The sequence below is a fragment of the Linepithema humile genome, chromosome 3 (genome assembly GCF_040581485.1).
Source record: "Linepithema humile isolate Giens D197 chromosome 3, Lhum_UNIL_v1.0, whole genome shotgun sequence".
NCBI classification, from domain to species: domain Eukaryota; kingdom Metazoa; phylum Arthropoda; class Insecta; order Hymenoptera; family Formicidae; genus Linepithema; species Linepithema humile.
The window spans coordinates 8993264-9013310 of record NC_090130.1 but is presented as its reverse complement, the minus strand read 5'-3'; the positions used below and the strand labels follow the sequence as shown (position 1 = coordinate 9013310).

The window sequence follows — 20047 nt, the reverse complement described above, 5'->3', positions numbered from 1 at the left end:
ATGACCACGCGGACGCGATAAAGATGGCGGTGGATAAAGGACATTAATTGATCCTTGCTGCACTGTGCACTAATGTGCTCAACACCCTTACAGTTAATGTGCACTAATGTATCAAATACAACCGTAAACGGTCCAAATCGATCACAGTTGATCACAAATCCGGTCAAACCGATGGTTCGAATCCCACTTCTGATGCTGTAAACTTTAATTACTAAGAAACGATAGTCACTGCACGTAGCAAAACTAATATGTGTCAGGATGGGATCAACGGAGCGGTAGGCGGAATAAAATAAATGTCCAGAGGCCCTTGTGTGTTGTTGACGCACTTTATTGCGCACCATGTGCCTCGTCTGAGTTCCGGTCTAGAACTGCCTTACTAACTTTTCTCGCATACAGTTCTGTTCGATTCTTTACTTTCGAGATTAGGGGTCGATATATATATATCGACCTAACTAAGTATCGAGATATAAGTCGCCATTTATAAAATACGTTCTGGACAACCTTAATCTAGTTTCTTATTCGTGATTGGCTTACACATATATGTTGTATTAATCTGTTAATTGCGTTAAATTAATTAATAATTTTTTTATATTTATTGGCGACTCTTCTTTGATTATCTTCAGCTTTCTTCTTATTACCTACGTGCTTGCGATTTTTTTTGGCAGTATTATAAAATTTAATGAGTACATAAGTTTTTTGGAGAATAAATGCAAGCAAGTGACAGTTAGAAACAGTTAGAAAAGGAAGAACTTTGAAAGAGAGAGACAGCTACTGTTTGTCGATGAAATCATCATACTCTACCCTTCCTTCATCGCCCCTCGCCGTCAAGCTGTTTCTAGCTCCCCCCTTACTTCATCGTCTCTCGCCGACAACTGGTTTTCCTGAGGTAACCTTCTCTCTATAGATCTTGGTCACATACAGCCCGTAATCCGTAATCTGCACCGGAAGTCCGCAAAAGTTACTAGGTATTTCGTCCATAACGTTACGTGTGTTTTTATCTTTTTGTGTCCCATGGAGCCGTAATTCCATGAAATTTCCGTAAAAGCTACTACAAGTTACTAGTTATTACTAGTAATGCTTTCTCTAATTTTATTTATTTAACTAAATTTGACGATTTAATTAAAACTTTTGTTAAAATCATAATATATTTTGTAGTTTTCTTATGAATAAAATACAAATAAACAATTATAATCTGTTAAATAAAAAATAGTACTACCGTTACGTCTGTATTTACGGCTTCATGGGACACAAGGAGATAAAAACACACGTAATGTTACAGACGAAATACCTAGTAACTTTTGTGGACTTCCGGTGCAGATTACGGATTACGAGCTATATGTAACGGCACTCTAAAGAGGGACGGAGGGGCGGTGGAGCGTCTCAACAGGAGGAAAAGAAAAATAGCGCAAAAGGGTTGCGCGGGGGGGATAAAAGAGGATGGGTAAAGCCTCTTGGCAGCGCCAAGTGTTTTTATATTTTTTAATAAATATTTTATTTTAATTAAATTTTTTAAATTTTGTATGTGCACTAAGAATAACATATTACTTACTTTTTAGAATCAAATTTTGATCAGTTTTATTTATATATATTATGTATATTTTATGTATGTTTATTTTGAATTTGCACCTTGAATAATATATCAGTTACTTTTGATGTTGGTAATATATTAAAAATTTAGATAATTATTAAAATATAAACATATTGGAGTGTCTTTTTTGGAACTTGGCCAGACCTTATCATTTATCAATTTTTGTGCTATAGTAATTTACTAGATCGCTTGTGAATTGCTGCAACAAGTTGCATGCAGGCTCGTCTGATACAAGTTTTTTCATATAAGTGTGGCATAAGAAAAAAACAGAGAAAAACAATGGGATTGTTTTGTCTCTTTATTTATAGGCCGGCGTCACATAGAACCCGTAATCCGTAATCCGCACCGGAAGTCCGCAAAAGTTACTAGGGATTGCGTCCGTAACGTTACGTGTGTTTTTTCTCCTTGTGTCCCATGGAGCCGTAAATACACACGTAACGGTATTACTATTTTTTATTTAACAGATTATAATTGTTTATTTGTATTTTATTCATAAGAAAACTACAGAATATATTATAATTTTAACAAAAATTTTAATTAAATCGTCAAATTTAGTTAAATAAATAAAATTAAAAAAAGCATTACTAGTAATAACTAGTAACTTTTAGTAACTTTTACGGAAATTTCATGGAATTACGGCTCCATGGGACACAAGGAGATAAAACACACGTAACGTTACGGACGCAATCCCTAGTAACTTTTGCGGACTTTCGGTGCGGATTACGGATTACGGGTTCTATGTGACGCCGGCCATAGGCTGTTGGAAAGCCTCCATTTTTTATATACATATGTGTAGAGTATACATGAATATATACATGTATAAAATTCAGTGAAGAGAGTGTACAACAAAAAGAGATAAAACAAATCGAATGATCTTTTTGACTGATCGCATCTTGAGCAGCACGGCGGTTCTCAATTTGTATAGATTTCATTAAAATGATGTAAACATATAAAATATAATAAAAAAATTTTAAACCGATTTTGCTTTATTTAATAAAAATTACCAAATAACTTTTTTATTTCTTTGTGATCAAAGTGGTGTCTTTCCGTAAAATCTAATTCATAAAGATTAGAGCCTTTAAGAACATAAATATGAGTGTTATCAAATTCTAAAGCACATATACCTCCTCTATATTTGTCCATAGTATACGTCTAAAAATTTTTAAGACAATAATAATTTACTAATAAAGTACATGATACAAATAATTTAAAAATAAAATACAAACTTGAATGGCATCACTTTGTCTCTGATCCCATAGAACAATCTTAATATATCCCGTTACAAAAGTGTACCGATTATCTGATGAGCAACACAATGATAAGCCATATTTTGAAGAATCCCATGTACGTACAACTTTGGATGTTCTGAAATGATAGTAGCAAATATAAAGAAATTAAATAGTTAATTAATATTGTTACGTCCTGATCAGACTTTACGATTCTTTTCTTTTTATTAAATACCAGACCTAGTAAACACGGGACCAACAAAAACTCTTAAAAAATATTATAACGCCAGAGCTGTTTTTCTCACGAGACACCATGAGCTCGAACTTTCTCACAGAGAAAAATAGCAAGGGGAATAGATATTTGAAAATACTTTGGTCGGTCAGCGTGCTTATCGTCGTCAGAAAAATCATAAAAGTCAAAACTCGCGGTAACCGGAGTCCTTAGTCGACTCCAGATGTTTAAAGTAAGAAATAAAAACTGGCACCAGCTAGCCATATATTTGGATTCCGCCTACGGAAACCCTAGTAGATAAGGTTTTACCGAGTGACGATCGGGCAATGACCACAGTCGCACGCCTAGAAGGCATGACACCTGATACGGTGCACGTGTTCAGTAGGTCTGGGAAACCGAGATGCATTAATCGCACTCTCCACGCGACTCCAGGGCCACGCGACAGTCGTAAACTGTCAAATTTATTAGATCAGTGACCCAAGGTCTCGCGAACTCATATACCGATTCTCAACCCTCCAATCCGAAAGCCGGGAATCGGGGCAAGCACCTCTATAGACCACCCTTTGTTCCGTCGTACGGTCTAAAGACTACGCCCACCTAGATCTTAAGACACTGAGATGCACCCCACCTATACTAATTAACACCAACCGGGTTACGCCATCTCAAAAACCTACCCCCATCGCTTATGGACCCGAAACGACGCTATTCCTTATTCGTTAAGGCCCCTTTCTTCCTACCCCCATTCCAAGTAACTTAATTACCTAAACCTAATCCTATTAGCTAAAAATGACGCCACCCTCCCCCACATTAAAAATCTTCTCACAAGACTAATTCCTATTCGATCCCCGCTTCAAAAACCTAAAATTTTCCAAATGGATCCACCCCAAGAAAAGGGTATAAAAACCCGTATTTTGGTGGCTCCAAACGTCAATTATACACAATTAGTCACTCAGTTCATCAAGCAAGTTTTGCCAAGTCCTTCAGACAGTTTTTCGAGTAGTTCGGGCCGCGAATTAAACAAGTCGATACTTTGTCGCGACCAGTGGTGCATCTCAAGTAGAGGGTCCATCACCCTGACGACACCATCCCGCAGCAGGGTACCCATACGTTTACAAAAGGGTCCGACGCCTACACACCATCCCTCAACGGGGCGCCTGTTCAGAACCACCGAACATATTCAACCCGATCCGAAACTATCCTGCAACGAGTAAGTCAGTTCATTCCTCTTTATTTTATTATTTCTTCTGTCCTCCCTCCGGAAAAATAAAACACTCACACACACACACACACTATTGTAAAGAATACACAAATAAAATTATTAACACATGCGATCAAGAATTAAGTTTTTGTATCCTAATTATAAATTCAATCAAATTAAAATGTTGTCTTTAATAAATTAAACTTTTGTCCTTTTTCATTTAACCACACCCTCCTCGTTCGTCATCCCCTCACACCTTCCCTCTCAAATTGCGCACAAAGGTTCCGCCCCGGGTAATAGGGATTCAATTCCTTGACCCAAAAAGGGAACCACGAGCGGTTGACTTGTTGACGGAGTAAAAACGACTCTTCCAGTCGCTGATCCGTCGCAAGTCCTAAACGTGCCGCTCGGCTCGTGCGGTCAGGCCCGTTTACGTCGATCGCCGAGCCCAACGAAAAAAAATTCTACATCTATCAGGACGTAACAATATCAACAATAAGATTTATTACCTCATGTCCATTTTTTTAATAGAATGCTCAAAACACATGAGAATAGTTTGAGGATCCTCCCATAGTAGTTGCCGACAAGTACCTCCAAATTTTTTATCCATTACATGATAACTAAAATTGCTATACATTAATATGTATATTTTATTCCAATAATACATAAAATCCTATGTTTTGTCCAGCGAAAGAATGGTCCACGGTTAAATCAAAAATTCGTCTGTTTCGTTCAAGTCTTTCCTCACGGAACGCTTAGAAAGCCCGCCATTCCACACAATTGTACTGATTGTGCAGCTTTTTAATGCCAGCGAGTGGCGCAACGCTCTTTCCACTTTGACTGCTATGCTTCTATGCGCAGACCGGGTTTTTCTCTCGCTGGACAGAGTATAGCTTTATATACGGGCAAAATGTTTGTATCAGACTACACATTAAATATTGAAAATAAAAATTATAGATTGAAATTTGACCAATCAAGATAAAGAATTTTTGGCTTTTTTTGTATTGATTGGTTAAACTTCAATTTTTAATTTTCAATCTTCAATGCGTAATCTGATGCAGGCTTAACGACGGATCCTTCCACTATTTGAAAGAGAGAAAGATATATTTTTATTTTCTCTTATGCCCACGTTCTTCACTTATTATTGGATAGAAAATCAACAGTTTATACTTTATAGATATACAGACAGGCCAAAAAGTTTTTACGCTTAATTCGTAGGTATTGTACCGATTGTACACTTGGTCACAGAAATGCCTTAATATATGAACTTGAACGAGTGTGAATTTCACAAGCAAATTTAAATGTGCCTTGACACTCGTTGACAAATACATGTGTAAGGGTCTATCCAGACAAACTTGCATGATTGGTCCATAAGCAAATGCATAAAGAACTGGACCAATTAATTTTTTTTAAGCACATGTTTATGCGACTATGCAAGTTTGTCTGAATAGGCCCTAAGACATTCCTGTGTCTGGTGTGTACCTACTACGCCAAACACAGTCAAAAATTTCGAACTTAACTGTATGTGAAAAGACCATAGACATAGGAATAAGGAGACAGAGCATAAAATCTTACTTTAGGCGAGAGGAGTGAAGCCAGTTCCGCGGTGCGGGAAATAGCAGTCACGTGATATTTTGGTGCCACATTGGGATTAGTTGTAGCATAAATGCGGCACCAAAGTACCATGTGACCGTAGTCCCCGCTCCTCGAAAGCGGCTTCACCCCTTGCGGCTTACACTCCGTCTCCTTATTCCTATGTCTATGGAAAGGACAGCAACACATGACATGTAGTTCTCTCCCGCAAGAAGCGATTCAGTGCCCATTCCCGTATATATAATTCAGTACTCACTAACAAGAAAGTTTTGATAACCCAAAAATTCTAAAAAATTTGAAATTTTGCAGAAAAATAATACATATAAATCTAATCAAAGAGCTATTTTTTGTTTTAAATAAAAAATAATTCTAGGGGTGGAAACACTCTTCAAAGAAATTCCGATTTTTCGAAAGATATTTCCCCCTCTAGAATTATTTTTTGCCAAAACAAGAAATAGCTTTTTGGTTAGGTTCATATATTATATTTCTGCAGTTTCAAATTTTTTAGAATTTTTGAGTTATTAAACCGTCCTTGTAAGTTATAATTAGAAATGTTATTAAATCGAATCATATAATAGTGTCTGTAAACATAGTCAATGTTTAAATCAACATTTGTAGAAATTGATCAATTAATTGAAATATCACTTACTTTTTTTCAATATCGTAAATTAGAATCGACGTTGATGATAGATTAGAACCACAGAAACTAGCAGCAAATTTTGTTCCTATAGGGTCAAATGAGATTGAGGTTATATTATTTAGGTTGCCAAAACAATAGTCATCAGGTTGTTCCACGTCGACTCCATAAAATATTTGCTTTTCTTCCGTACAACCATTTTTATCGTCTGTATATTTCAGTATCTACGCAAAAACAAACTTTTTACATACTACATTAAGATAGCATTATTGCAATTTTTCTTGAATCTTACCTTTATTAAATTGGAAGAACCAATTATAATGTGTTGTGATGTTGCGTCTATGAAATCAATTTTTTCATCTACATCATGTATTACTGAATATTTAAGATTATTTCTTTTATCCTTTTTTGATTCAATTCTCCAGTGTTTAATAATACCATCTCTGCAAGAATTTTGTCAAAATTAAAAATGAAAAAAAAACATAAAATACAGTATTTATAAATAAATACTTACACGTCGCCACTTATAATATAATCATCGCAATGAGCAATAGATTTAATAAAAGCGTAATTATCTCCCACAATTTTTTTATGTTTTTTAATAGTACCGTCCTTTGCGCGATTATAAGCAAGAAAATAATCTCCACAAAACCAAATCGTATTTTTAGTCATTTGTAGGCATTTATTACTACTATAATGTACTCTACACATATTCCTTTTTTCTTCATATATATTACTTTCTTTATAACTTGCAGATATCCAGTTGCAATATGTAATAAATATAGAATCATATGAAGATAATAATGGTTTGCACCTGTAAAAAAAAATAAGACGTGTTTTTCAATATAATCTTATGTAAAATCGTGTGTATTCTATATTCTGAAAATATGTAAATATTAAAATGTATTTTAAAAATATAATTAAAAAATTGAATAAAGTTTTGCATAATTAACAACAAGAAAAAAAGTTGTAACTTAACGCTAATATGTGAAAAAGTTTTATCGACAAATATTGTATTAGATTTGAAAAAAAGTATGTTTATTAGAAACACTTTTCTATTAATTCTTTTAATTGGACAAATTTAGATTAATTTAAAAGTGGTTAATGATGTCATTGCATTGTCTCCGTCAATAAAAATGGAATATATACCTAGTTTTCATCGTCAAAACGTTGGTACGCGTATAAAGTTTGGTGCCCACTTTGATAGAAATATTTTTCTAAAAATATAACGAAATTTTGCTGAAATGTATTTGAAAATTTCTCTCAATTGACCCCAATTATTAATTTCATAAATATTTCAGCAATTTTTCATTAAAAAGTAACAGTTTTCAGTTCAATTCAGTAAATTTCATAATGATAATTATTTAAAAACTTTTTTATTACTTTTCAACAGTATATTTTAACTTTCCTTATATTTCATAATATTACATTAAATTTTTATACGGAAAATTATGATTCATTTTGAAATATATTCAGTAATTTTTCAAAAACTTTTGTTTCACTTTTCATTGATTTCATAGCACTGTCAGCAAAATATTTTTATTAGAGTAGCCAATCAAAAACGTTGCAAGAAAGACAGACGTCACCCGGCAATGTAGCTCTCTCTTCTTCCTAGTGGAATCAGCCCTACTTCTTCAAGGCGCTTTTCAATGGCTTTGTTTACTAACGCTTGGTGCTGGTCCTAGGTTGTTTTTCAGCAAAGGACACAAGTTGACAGAAATCGACACAAGTATCACTCTGTCTTTGTTCGATATTCAATGAGCAACAGAGAGAATAATACTTTTGTGTCGCTTGTGTTTTTTGGTGAAAAACTACTTTAGTAGAGCACTAAGGCCTGTTCTACAATACGTCGTATATCGGATAACTTATGGATAAACAACACTACAATTTACTCGCAAAAGATAAATTTCAATTTTTTCTTTAAATGACATACATTCAACACCTTACCTAGGAATAACCTGAACAACAAACATTCCTCGCAGATCTTGCAGCAATATTATAATAGTATTCAGGTGATTTTAGAATGTGAACGGTGAACGGAGCTACAAAGTTCGAGCAGCTTAGAAGACATAACCTAATCATCATAAACTTTTCAGCTCAGCGACAAAGGGGCGAGAGGGCAAGGAGCAAGATCTATAGAGAGAAGGTTACTTCAGTAAAACCGGTTGTGAGCGAGGATAAAGGAAGGGAGGGAGCTAGAAACAGCTTGACGGCGAGGGGCGATGAAGGAAGGGGAGAGCATGATGATCTCATCAGCCAACAGTAACAGTCTGAGATAGCTTCTGCTCACAGATGACATCATCATTGCCCCTCTTGCCGCTCGTCCCTCTTTGCGTATAAGGTAACCTTCTCTCTATAGATCTTGGACAAGGAGTGGAGGAATAGAATAAAAATGGCGCAGACAAGAATACTCACGTTTATATGTTTAGTCCTAGCAGTTGCGGCGCAGGCGATAATGGCTTAATTTACACCGATTGTTTAGTACGCGTACTAAATACTAAATCTGCTTCTTCGATAGGTATAAATTGTTTAGTGTAAAATCTACACCAATCAAAGAAGCAGATTTAATACTTGGTACGCGTACTAAACAATCGGTGTAAACTAAGCCATTAGAGGATTCATACCAAGATCTATAGAGAGAAAGTTACCTCAATAAAACCGGTTGTTGGCGGGGAACAATGAAGGAAGGGGGGAGCATGATGATCTCACCGGCAAACAGTAGCTAAGGTCTGTTCTTTATAGCTGAACTGGTTACACTAGTTCAGAGTTTATCTTTGTCCTTCCAATATGAAGGGGAAAAGATAAACTTTGAACTAGTGCAACCAGTTCAGCTATAAAGAACAGACCTATAGCTTCTGTTCGCAGATGACATCATCATTGTCTCTTTTGCCGTTCGTCCCTCTTTGCGTATGAGATAACCTTCTCTCTATAGATCTTGGATTCATACTGCGTACGATGTCTAGAAATTCTAGTTAAAGATATTTTATCGTCTAGAACAGGCCTGGCCAAAAGCCTCGGCCCCCACTATCTCGCCGTCCCCACTTTTGTTTGTTTGCTATTTTTTGTTCTAAGCTTTAAAACAAAAGATAGCGAACAAACAAAAGTGGGAACGGCGAGATAGTGGGGGCCGAGTCCCCATCCAGCGGACTTTGAAGGCTGCTCGCGAGCAAGCTTTTGGCCAGGCCTGGTCTAGAAAACAAGCTTTAATATTGGACATCGGACGTCGTATGTTGGACATCGGACACAGTATGAATCTTTCATAAGGAAAGGGAAGGAGGTGTCAACCACAAAAATCTGCTAAAATACTCAACTAATTCCGAGCACTGTTCTAGAATAAATTGCAATATAATTATAGATTAAGCTTTATTTAACTTACCGTTCATAAAATTTTTTCCGTTTCTGATTTGTGATGCTGACAAATAAATGTTGACTTTTTTTATTTAATGTATCGCATGCCACACTATTAAATTGTCTGCATACTATACTAAGCTGATATAAAGTATATACATCACAGAAATTGAAAATTATTTCTAATATCTCGTTCGGAAAAATATACTTAACAGACATATTTGTCTTCTTAATTGAACGTTACCACGTGAGAATATAGATATTATAACCGGTATGTTCACTTCACTGGACGTTATACTTTTTTATTTTTAAAGTGGAATATCTTCAGCTTAAAATCTGCTATTCGACACAAACCCTCTAGATCCTATTGACTACCACGTTAAAATTCCTTAGAACTCTATTCAACTTTTTAACAAATCGGTAAATTTCAGCAACAATCCTCACTCCTCCCGCCGGGAAAACACACAGAACAACTCATCACCAAAATCCACTAAAATATAAGTACACTGGAAACAAGACGGGCCAGATTCAGAAGCTGCTAAATTTGTACAACACTGCGGCCCAATGAAGGTACAATTTCATGTAGTAAAGTTTGCTGACGAAGTTCCCCCACTCCGCCGAAAACGGATCTAAGATCTATAGAGAGAAGGTTACCTCAGGTAGTTTTCCACCAATAAGACACAAATAGACACAGTGTCAGGCACAAAACTATTGTGTGAAGCCGCTTGTTGAAACATTATAATTCTTAGTACAGCCATAGTTGGCGTTCTATAGTAAATTTTTTTTTGAAATTTTACTCATATGTATATGTACATCTGCTTTAATTGCATAGTAAGTATAATTTACAAAAATAAATTTTGGATTTCACAATTTTCATAAAATAATATAGTACATAAAATATAATAGTACATAAAATAATATTTCCCTAAGTTTGTCAAATAATTGGCAGCCATGAATTGAACACAAATCACCTCGACTCTTTGACTATAGAAACATGGATTGCTAGTAGTAAAATAAGAGTGTAATGAACAACGCCACCATGGCCCTTACCCAAGAACTAAAATATCATGACGTCACATGCGTACACAATACAAAGCATGATCGAAAACGATCAACAGCCGGAGTCCTCATCAGTTTATTTATTTTATACAATTAAAAAATGGGTCGTTATTGTTTTGTGGAAAGGTGCAATAGTTCAAAATATAAACGTCAACATGACGATAATGATACCAGTTTGCGATTTTTTGGGTATATTATAGTTTGTGTGATTCTAATTTGTATAATACTAGAATACTTTCTAAAATGTGTAGTTTACGAAGTAAAAATATTTATCTGCTTAAATCAATGAAGAAATCAGTATCAATCTCACTGAAATTTTAACTTTTAATGTCAAAGTATTAATAATTTAAGTTATTATTATTCATTTACATACTATTTTAGTATTTTTATTTTGTCTTGTCGCATATTATAATAAACATATTAAATATCTTAATAAAATAACGTGATGTTTATATAATTCGAGAGAATAATTACATACATATGAATAATAGATTTCCGAGCAATCCAAGTCTTAAGGAGAAGTGGATCAAAGCATTAGTAACTTTAAATAAACAAGAAAGTGCACGAAATGTACCGAAAAGTAGTCGCATCTACATTTTACACTTTACATCAAAGTGTATAGAACGTTTCGGTTATGAACAATTTCGATTAAAATCAAATTCCATCTATTCCATCTATTCCATCTATTTTTCCACGTGCCCAAGAACAAACGTAATACAATTAATATAATTACAATTACAGTAAACATTTGTAACATCTATTATTTAGTAAATCTATTAGTATAATTATTGTAAATTACAGAATAGAAATATTACCAGCAACGCCAGAAATTCCATTGCTAAGTACAGATGTGATCAATGATGATCAATGCCTAATTGAATCGGAATATATCGAAGCTAGAGAAATAACGACAGAAATGTCTCCAAGTAGTCAAAATCTTGATCCAAAAAGAATGAACAAATCTAAAAATAACTTAACACCAACAAGGTAAACACATCTTTATTATTTTATTATTTTATTATTTTATATTATAACGTTACGATGCATTTACGTTTATTTTATTTTTATAATAACGTTATAACATTATTTCTTTCTTTATAATAAAATTATTAAGTCTGTAATAATAATGATATTGTTTTTATATTTAACCTTTACTTATTCTCAGATATTTTACATTTGAATTTCCCGCTTTTTGGGCAAAAGGCGGAGTTAATATCGTTAGAGATGTCCATTACATCTGTTTAACATTGCTTCAATGGGAAAAGGGGGGAAACACTAGCAGTCCATGTTTCTATAGTCAAAGCCTCGACTCACCTCTTTAGCTGTGTATATTTGTGTCGAGCTGTGTCGTTGTAGGAAAACATTGTGTCGAACACTGGGCTTGTTCGTTTTAGCTACACTGGGGCTGCTCTGGTTCTGCTCTACACAGGATAATACAGGACAGATAAATAGTTTGTCCTGTATTATCTTGTTTAGAGCAGACCCAGAGCTGCCCCAGTACAGCTAAAACGAACAAGCCCACAGTGTCATTTTGTGTCGCTTGTGTCTCTTGGTGGAAAACTACCGTAGTTATATTTTAGTGGATTTTGGTAAAGAGTTCTATGTGTGGCAGTTTCCCCGGCGGGAGCAGTGAAGACTGTTGCTGAAGTTTACCGGTTTGTTAAAAAGTCGAACAGAATTATTTAAGGAATTTTAACGTGGTAGTCTATAGGATCTAGAGAGTTTGTGCCGAATAGCAGATCTTAAGCTGAAGATATTCTACCTTAAAAATAAAAATGTATAACGTTCGGTGAAGTGAACAAACCGCTTATAATATCTATATTCTCACGTGGTAACGTTCAATCAAGAAGATAAATATGTCTGATCCGTGTATTTTTCCGAACGAGATATTAGAAATAATTTTCAATTTCTGTGATGTATATACTTTATATCAGCTTACTATGGTATGCAGACAATTTAATAGTGTGGCATGCGATACATTAAACAAAAAAAGTAAACATTTGTTTGTCAGTATCACAAATCAGAAATCGACAAAATTTGGTGAACGGTAAGTTATATAAAGTTTAATCTTTATTTATATTTAAAATAGCATAAAAATTCATAAATGATAAGGTCTGGCCAAGTTCCAAAAAAGAAACTCCAATATGTTTATATTTTAATAATTATCTAAATTTTTAATATGAGGTATGTTTTCCAGCAAAGGACATAAGTTGACACAAATCGACACAAGTATCACTCTGTCTTTGTTCGATATTCAATGAGCATCAGAGAGAATAATACTTTTGTGTCGCTTGTGTCTCTTGGTAGAAAACTACCATTAGCAACATGAAAAGTAACTGATACATTATTCAAGGTACAAATTCGAAATAAACATACATAAAATACACATAAAATGTATAAATAAAACTGATCAAAATTTGATTGAAAAAAGTTTAATTAAAATAACAAAATAATTATTAAAAAATAATATGAGTCGTACGCTGTTGGAACGGCAAGCGCACACGGACGCGTTGACGTCAGCGATGCTTGCTTGTATGGTGCCGCCATGGTGGGGGCTCTTCCCCTCATATCGCGCATGATGCAAGATGCTCAATCATGCATCACTGACCGTGAACTTGATATGCGTATCTGGTATTATATTTGTACCAAAATCGTACTAAATATTTAGTACGTACCATAATACAAATACAAAGGTATGCTCTTACGCAGGTTAACATTAGGCAACCAATCAGAAACTTTAACAAGGTGACGTCATATGGAGCGTTAAATTCAAATATGTTATAAAATAAACTTAATAACATTATTTTCGAGAGTTATATTAATTTCGATAATAATGTAGATATTGCGATTATTAAATGGTATTTCATTATGATAATATTGATACAACCAAACAATGTGTATTTAATTTTATGTTTTATATAAACTTAGTTTAGTACGCGTACCAAATACTAAATCTGCTTCTCCGATAGGTATAAATCGTTTAGTGTAAAATCTACACCAATCAAAAAAGCTGATTTAGTACTTGGTACGCGTACTAAACAATCAGTGTAAACTAGGCCATAATAAATTGAAACAGTCAATTTGAACTTGCAAAAGTTAAAAATATTAACTATAATAATTTCCTATATGTATTAAAAATATTAATTTTCAATAAAATTTAAAAAATAAAAAATATATTTTACAATAATTTTACATATTGTAAATAGCGTAAATTCACAATTCTTCAATCTGTTTTAGGTTAAACTACAAACATATTAGCCACAGAATCATCGACTATGGCTGCGTTCCGAAATTCACTGCCAGTACTGAAAATCTGCAATATACGTAACGTAAATTATAGATTTTTAGTACTGGCAGTGAATTTCGGAACACAGCCTATGGCTTAGTTTACACCGATTATTTATAGCGTTTTTCACTGAGTCGCACTGAGTGCGCACCGAAAACTTGTTCAGTAGCAGCAGCACTGTACGAGGTTGCCGAAAGTGCGAGTTTCTTGCACTCCCAGCTAAACAATAAACTACATGTGTCAAGTGCCAAAAAGTGCAATATTTCTGGATTTACGAAAAATGATGGAACAATCAGAGAAATTAAACATTTGCTTTAAAGTCAATAATGACATGCTGTCATTAAAACTTCAATCAAGTGAAATAGACTTATTCAATAAATTGATAATGTGTCAAAAATGATAATATGTCCAATTTAGCAGCGGTAGATTTACTACCTCCGTGAGTTCTATCAGACGAATAGAATTGTGAAATTGCGCAAATATCAATTATTTTATAAGCTGTTGCTCTTGCAACACGAAAATGACTTTTGAACTGTAACAATAATATATAATTATTTGTAGCACTTATATACAACACATGTATATATTTTTTCACATAATACAATACCAATACAGTACAATAAACAATACCTGTACAGCAACAATTAAATTATTAATAAATAATAAATATATAATCACGACTTACGTCCTTATCCGTAAGATTATATACAACATTAATAAAATTTTCGATTTTTGGAATTTTTTGTGGATTTTCTTTTGTTATTTTATCTTTATCACTGCTAGATGATGAAGAAGATAGCAAATCTAGCAATTGAAGAGCATTAAAAATATCGCATGCTGCCATCTTGCACTCAACCGACACCGTCTCTTAGAGCTCGTGTCGAATTTATGCACTAACGTGCAAAAACTCGGCACTCAACTTTTCACTGAAACAGCGCGCTCCGTTTCCGTGCGCACCGAAACGCCCAGTGAAATACGTTGCCCTCATCTAGTGCGCACCCAGTGCGCACCAGTGCGACCAGTGAAAAACGCTATTAGTACACGTACCAAGTACTAAATCTGCTTCTCCGATAGATATAAATCGTTTAGTGTAAAATCTACGCCAATCAAAGAGATTCAGTACTTGGTACGCGTACTAAACAATCGGTGTAAGCTAAGCCCAAATATCCAAATTATTTTTTTGGGTATATTTACTTGAATTAGTGACGTTACTTACAAGGAGTGGGCACGAACTGTAAAAAACGAAATAGAATGAGCCATAGTTCATTCGAAAGGGGAGATCGAGGGTATAAAAAATGTAAAAGAGTTGGGTGCATGAGCCTTAGTTTCGGAGAAATTTGCATGTGAAGTTAGACATTCGGTTGGCTGGGCGGTAAGTACTATGAATAGTTCCAACAAAGCAGGAAGCGCCGTGGCTGCGCAGCCTAAGGCGCGCGCCTATAATTTTTCTCATCTATGGCGAGGACAGTTCGAGATCTCGCTGTAACTTTTTTTTTATACGACTATCTTTAGCAATGTAATAAATTTTTATTATTCTTTGCAGTAAAATATTAATTATGCAATCTTTATATTTATATATAATATTTGTTTTATATTATGTAATAAAAAATAACACCAATTTTTATATATTTATTTATTTATTTCATTTTATTTATTATAAAATTCAGACATTGCCGTACAATGTTGTGCATGAAAATTTACGTAAAAACATTGGAAATATCAGAAATGTAAGAATATAAAAATAAATATGTTAGGAATATTCTGATTTTGTGAGCAGGTATCTGTTCTCTTTGGCACATGTGCACGGATCACAACTTTAAAAAACCGTTAGGGTCACGTAGAGCTCTTCTGACCAGTATTCTCTTGAGTATCGATCAGTGTAGAAGTCTTCCAACCGTTCTCTTTGATTTATAACAATGGAAAAGGCAACTGTGCAGATATTCTTATTCATGGAGAAAAGATAGAATTAAATTCTCGATATGATGCAATAAGAATTCAATCATTAACTTACTACTTATTATGTGCTCCAAAGTTTAAAAATATGATACAATATGCTTGGTACGCATCAAAGTAAGCAAGTGAACGCGACATTTTTTATAATGTTAATCAATTATGTTTTCCTGCAAACATACATAACATTAAATGTTCATGTAAAGCAAACTACTCTTTTATAAAATGTTCATGGTGTGAGATTTGTTTGTGTTTCCAATGTTTTTAGGTAAATATTCATGCACAACATTGTACGGCAATGTCTGAATTTTATAATAAATAAAATAAAATGAAAAAATAAATATATAAAAATTGGTGTTATTTTTTATTACATAATATAAAACAAATATTATATATAAATATAAAAATTGCATAATTAATATTTTACTGCAAAGAATAATAAAAATTTATTACATTGCTAAAAATAGTCGTATAAAAAAAAAGTTGGCACAGCGAGGTCTCGAACTGTTCTCGCCATAGATAAGAAAAATAATAGGCGCACGCCTTAGGCTGCGCAGCCACGGCGCTTCATGCTTTGTTGGAACTATTCATAGTACTTACCGACCAGCCAACCAAATGTCTAACTTCACATGCAAATTTCTCCGAAACTAAGGCCCATGCACCCAAACCCTTTTACATTTTTTATACCCTCGATCTCCCCTTTCAAATGAACTATGGCTCATTTCATTTCGTATTTTACAGTTTGTGCCCACTCCTTGTTAGTTAAGATGCGCAGTGGTCTGACGTCTTATGAGAATATCCTTGTATTTGTATCACGGTACGTATCATGTAAACGCTGCCGGATCAATTTGGTACGAGCGTATCAAGTAGCAGTACCGTACTAAGGGTGCCGTCACATACAGCTCGTAATCCGTAATCCGCACAGAAAGACCGCAAAAGTTACTAGGTATTTCGTCCGTAACGTTACACTCGTGTAGTGGTGCCACTAGACATAACGAGTGACAAGCGTAAAGAGATTAGGCGGTTTTATTATTGTTGTACTATAAATTTTATAAAATACTTTAACTTTTATTACTCTGAGGCTCTGCATACAGTAGACAAAATATTATAGCGTTTTCGATTATACAGGATTTGAACGACCCAGGGTTGATCAATCACTATTTTACTATAAATGCAAGTCTTTCATTGGTGGAGAGGTTGCAATGACGTCATTAACCAACCCTGGGTCGTTCAAATCCTGTATAATCGAAAACGCTATTAGAAATAGCAATAATCATTTAATATTAAAAAGAAAAATTATTTTACATCTAACAAGAGAATAAAATATATTAATTAGTTCCAATTCTTTGTGTTTCCAATGTTTTTACGTAAATATTCATGCACAACATTGTATGGCAATGTCTGAATTTTATAATAAATAAAATAAAATGAAAAAATAAATATATAAAAATTGGTGTTATTTTTTATTACATAATATAAAACATCTATGTGTTTTTATCTCCTTGTGTCCCATGGAGCCGTAAATACAGACGTAACGGTAGTACTATTTTATATTTAACAGATTATAATTGTTTATTGGTATTTTATTCATAAGAAAACTACAGAATATATTATGATTTTAACAAAAGTTTTAATTAAATCGTCAAATTTAGTTAAATAAATAAAATTAGAAAAAGCATTATCAGTAATAACTAGTAACTTGCAGTAACTTTTACGGAAATTTCATGGAATTACGGCTCCATAGGACACAAGGAGATAAAAACACACGTAACGTTACGGACGAAATACCTAGTAACTTTTGCGGACTTCCGGTGCGGATTACGGATTAGGCCGGCGTCACATAGAACCCGTAATCCGTAATCCGCACCGGAAGTCCGCAAAAGTTACTAGGGATTGCGTCCGTAACGTTACGTGTGTTTTTTCTCCTTGTGTCCCATGGAGCCGTAAATACACACGTAACGGTATTACTATTTTTTATTTAACAGATTATAATTGTTTATTTGTATTTTATTCATAAGAAAACTACAGAATATATTATAATTTTAACAAAAATTTTAATTAAATCGTCAAATTTAGTTAAATAAATAAAATTAAAAAAAGCATTACTAGTAATAACTAGTAACTTTTAGTAACTTTTACGGAAATTTCATGGAATTACGGCTCCATGGGACACAAGGAGATAAAACACACGTAACGTTACGGACGCAATTCCTAGTAACTTTTGCAGACTTTCGGTGCGGATTACGGATTACGGGTTCTATGTGACGCCGGCCTTACGGCACGGACTAAGGAATAGAGGGACGGAGCACAAGCTGTACCGGGGGAGCACGTTTGCGGCGGGGGGGGGGGGGGCCGCCATATTCGTTTAGTAATCACCACACATAGAACTCACTATTTGCGTATGTGTGAGAAATGAAAGTCAGATCCTGCGCACAATAAACAAAATAGGAAATAGAAATAGGAATAATTATTAAATATTAGAAATAAGAAATTGGAATTATTTATTTTAAAAACAAAAAGAATAGAAAAAATTAATGCATGAATTAAGAAATAAGAATTGGAACTAATTAATATATTTTATTCTCTTGTTAGATGTAAAATAATTTTTCTTTTTAATATTAAATGATTATTGCTATTTCTAATATTTTGTCTACTGTATGCAGAGCCTCAGAGTAATAAAAGTTAAAGTATTTTATAAAATTTATAGTACAACAATAATAAAACCGCCTAATCTCTTTACGCTTGTCACTCGTTATGTCTAGTGGCACCACTACACGAGTGTAACCATGTCACAGACGCAGAATCTCTGTATAAGAATCGCTACATCAATATGGCGGAAAGCAGTCCCCCCCCCGCACGCTTGAATTACCATCCCCATCCCCTCTCGCCTAAACTAGGACTTTAGACTCAGTCCCTCTATTCCTTAAGCCTTGTGTCCACGATGCTAGAACTCAATCCGAGATCTCGGTCCGAGTCCTCGAACAATAATATTTATACTTGGCTGAATATAGTTAGCGTTGTAATCGAGTTACGATTCTTTACGATGATTTTCTGATCTATGTTATAGAAAACTCATATCTTCAAATAACCACCAAGTTGGTTTATAGATATTATCAAGTGATGCACCGCTTGATTTCGAATGTTTTATTTTATTTAGATGGTCCAGATATTGTGATCTTAAATTATTAATTTTTTTTTTTGCAATTTTAGTTGTTAGTGGTTGTCCTGTTAATTCTTTGTACTAATTACAGATTATCTGTAAAGCTTGATCTCGTTTTATACGATTATGATAATCAACACTTTTTTGTAACATATAAACAAGGATGTTGTTGATATAACATTAATAAAATTTTAACATTTTCCTTATTATCCATTTTTTATTATAAAAGAAGTTTTTACTGAAAATCAATTTTATATATTATTATACTTTTCTTGAAAAATAATATGTATGTATAGGTTATAATATATTTTTAATGTCTAATTTAATCTGTATTAAAACTAATAATAACTACTTATGTAAATCTTATTAATTATTAATCTTATTAATTTATTTTATTTAAGAATTATATTTCTCTTATTTTTTCAATTCTATAATTACTTACTAAAATATTATTTATATTGTTCACAGTATCTCGTATCACTATAAGTATCTTATATTTTGTCTTGACAGATAGTAAAAGAAACTAGTAAAATCTAATAACTTGCAAAAACTCGTACCGAAAAGTGGGACGCAACGCATTTTTTCGTTTGAGCTTCTTATTCGAGTTTTGCATCCAAATTCAGTGGGTGTTTACGATAATTCAAGTTCGAGTTAGTTTCACTAGGACCGACAATGAGATATACATAACCATCTAGAACCTTTATAATTCATGACAACTCGACGCTGTCTTGTATTGCTTGAGTTAAATTCATTGAATTTGTTGAGTTTAA

At 33.7% G+C, this 20047-nt stretch overlaps 1 protein-coding gene across 6 annotated transcripts; it reads right to left on the bottom strand.

The window, feature by feature from the left end:
• Positions 1-307: 307 nt before the first annotated feature.
• On the bottom strand, positions 308-10667 carry LOC105669431 (uncharacterized). Of its 6 annotated transcripts, none has more exons than XM_067351121.1 (7): positions 9851-10652; positions 6989-7288; positions 6767-6917; positions 6487-6698; positions 4754-4873; positions 2815-2953; positions 308-2740 (listed from the first exon to the last, which is right to left on the bottom strand). In XM_067351121.1, the coding sequence occupies exons 1-7, from the start codon at positions 10039-10041 to the stop codon at positions 2579-2581; spliced, it is 1275 nt and encodes a 424-aa protein (XP_067207222.1). In that variant the 5' UTR covers positions 10042-10652; the 3' UTR covers positions 308-2578. The 6 variants fall into 6 exon arrangements, with proteins under 6 accessions (XP_067207222.1, XP_067207223.1, XP_067207227.1 ...); XM_067351122.1 differs by having other exon boundaries at positions 4754-4864; positions 9851-10595; XM_067351126.1 differs by lacking the exon at positions 9851-10652 and adding an exon at positions 8890-9511.
• Between the last annotated feature and the right edge of the window lie 9380 nt (positions 10668-20047).

Excerpts from the sequence above, each read along its gene's own strand:
- LOC105669431 (XM_067351121.1), bottom strand. The coding sequence starts at position 10,041 with ATGTCTGTTAAGTATATTTTTCCGAACGAGATATTAGAAATAATTTTC. Across the intron at positions 2,954-4,753 it reads ATTAAAAAAATGGACATGAG|AACATCCAAAGTTGTACGTA; the intron begins GTAATAAATCTT and ends CTATCATTTCAG. Across the intron at positions 2,741-2,814 it reads GACAAAGTGATGCCATTCAA|ACGTATACTATGGACAAATA; the intron begins GTTTGTATTTTA and ends AAAAATTTTTAG.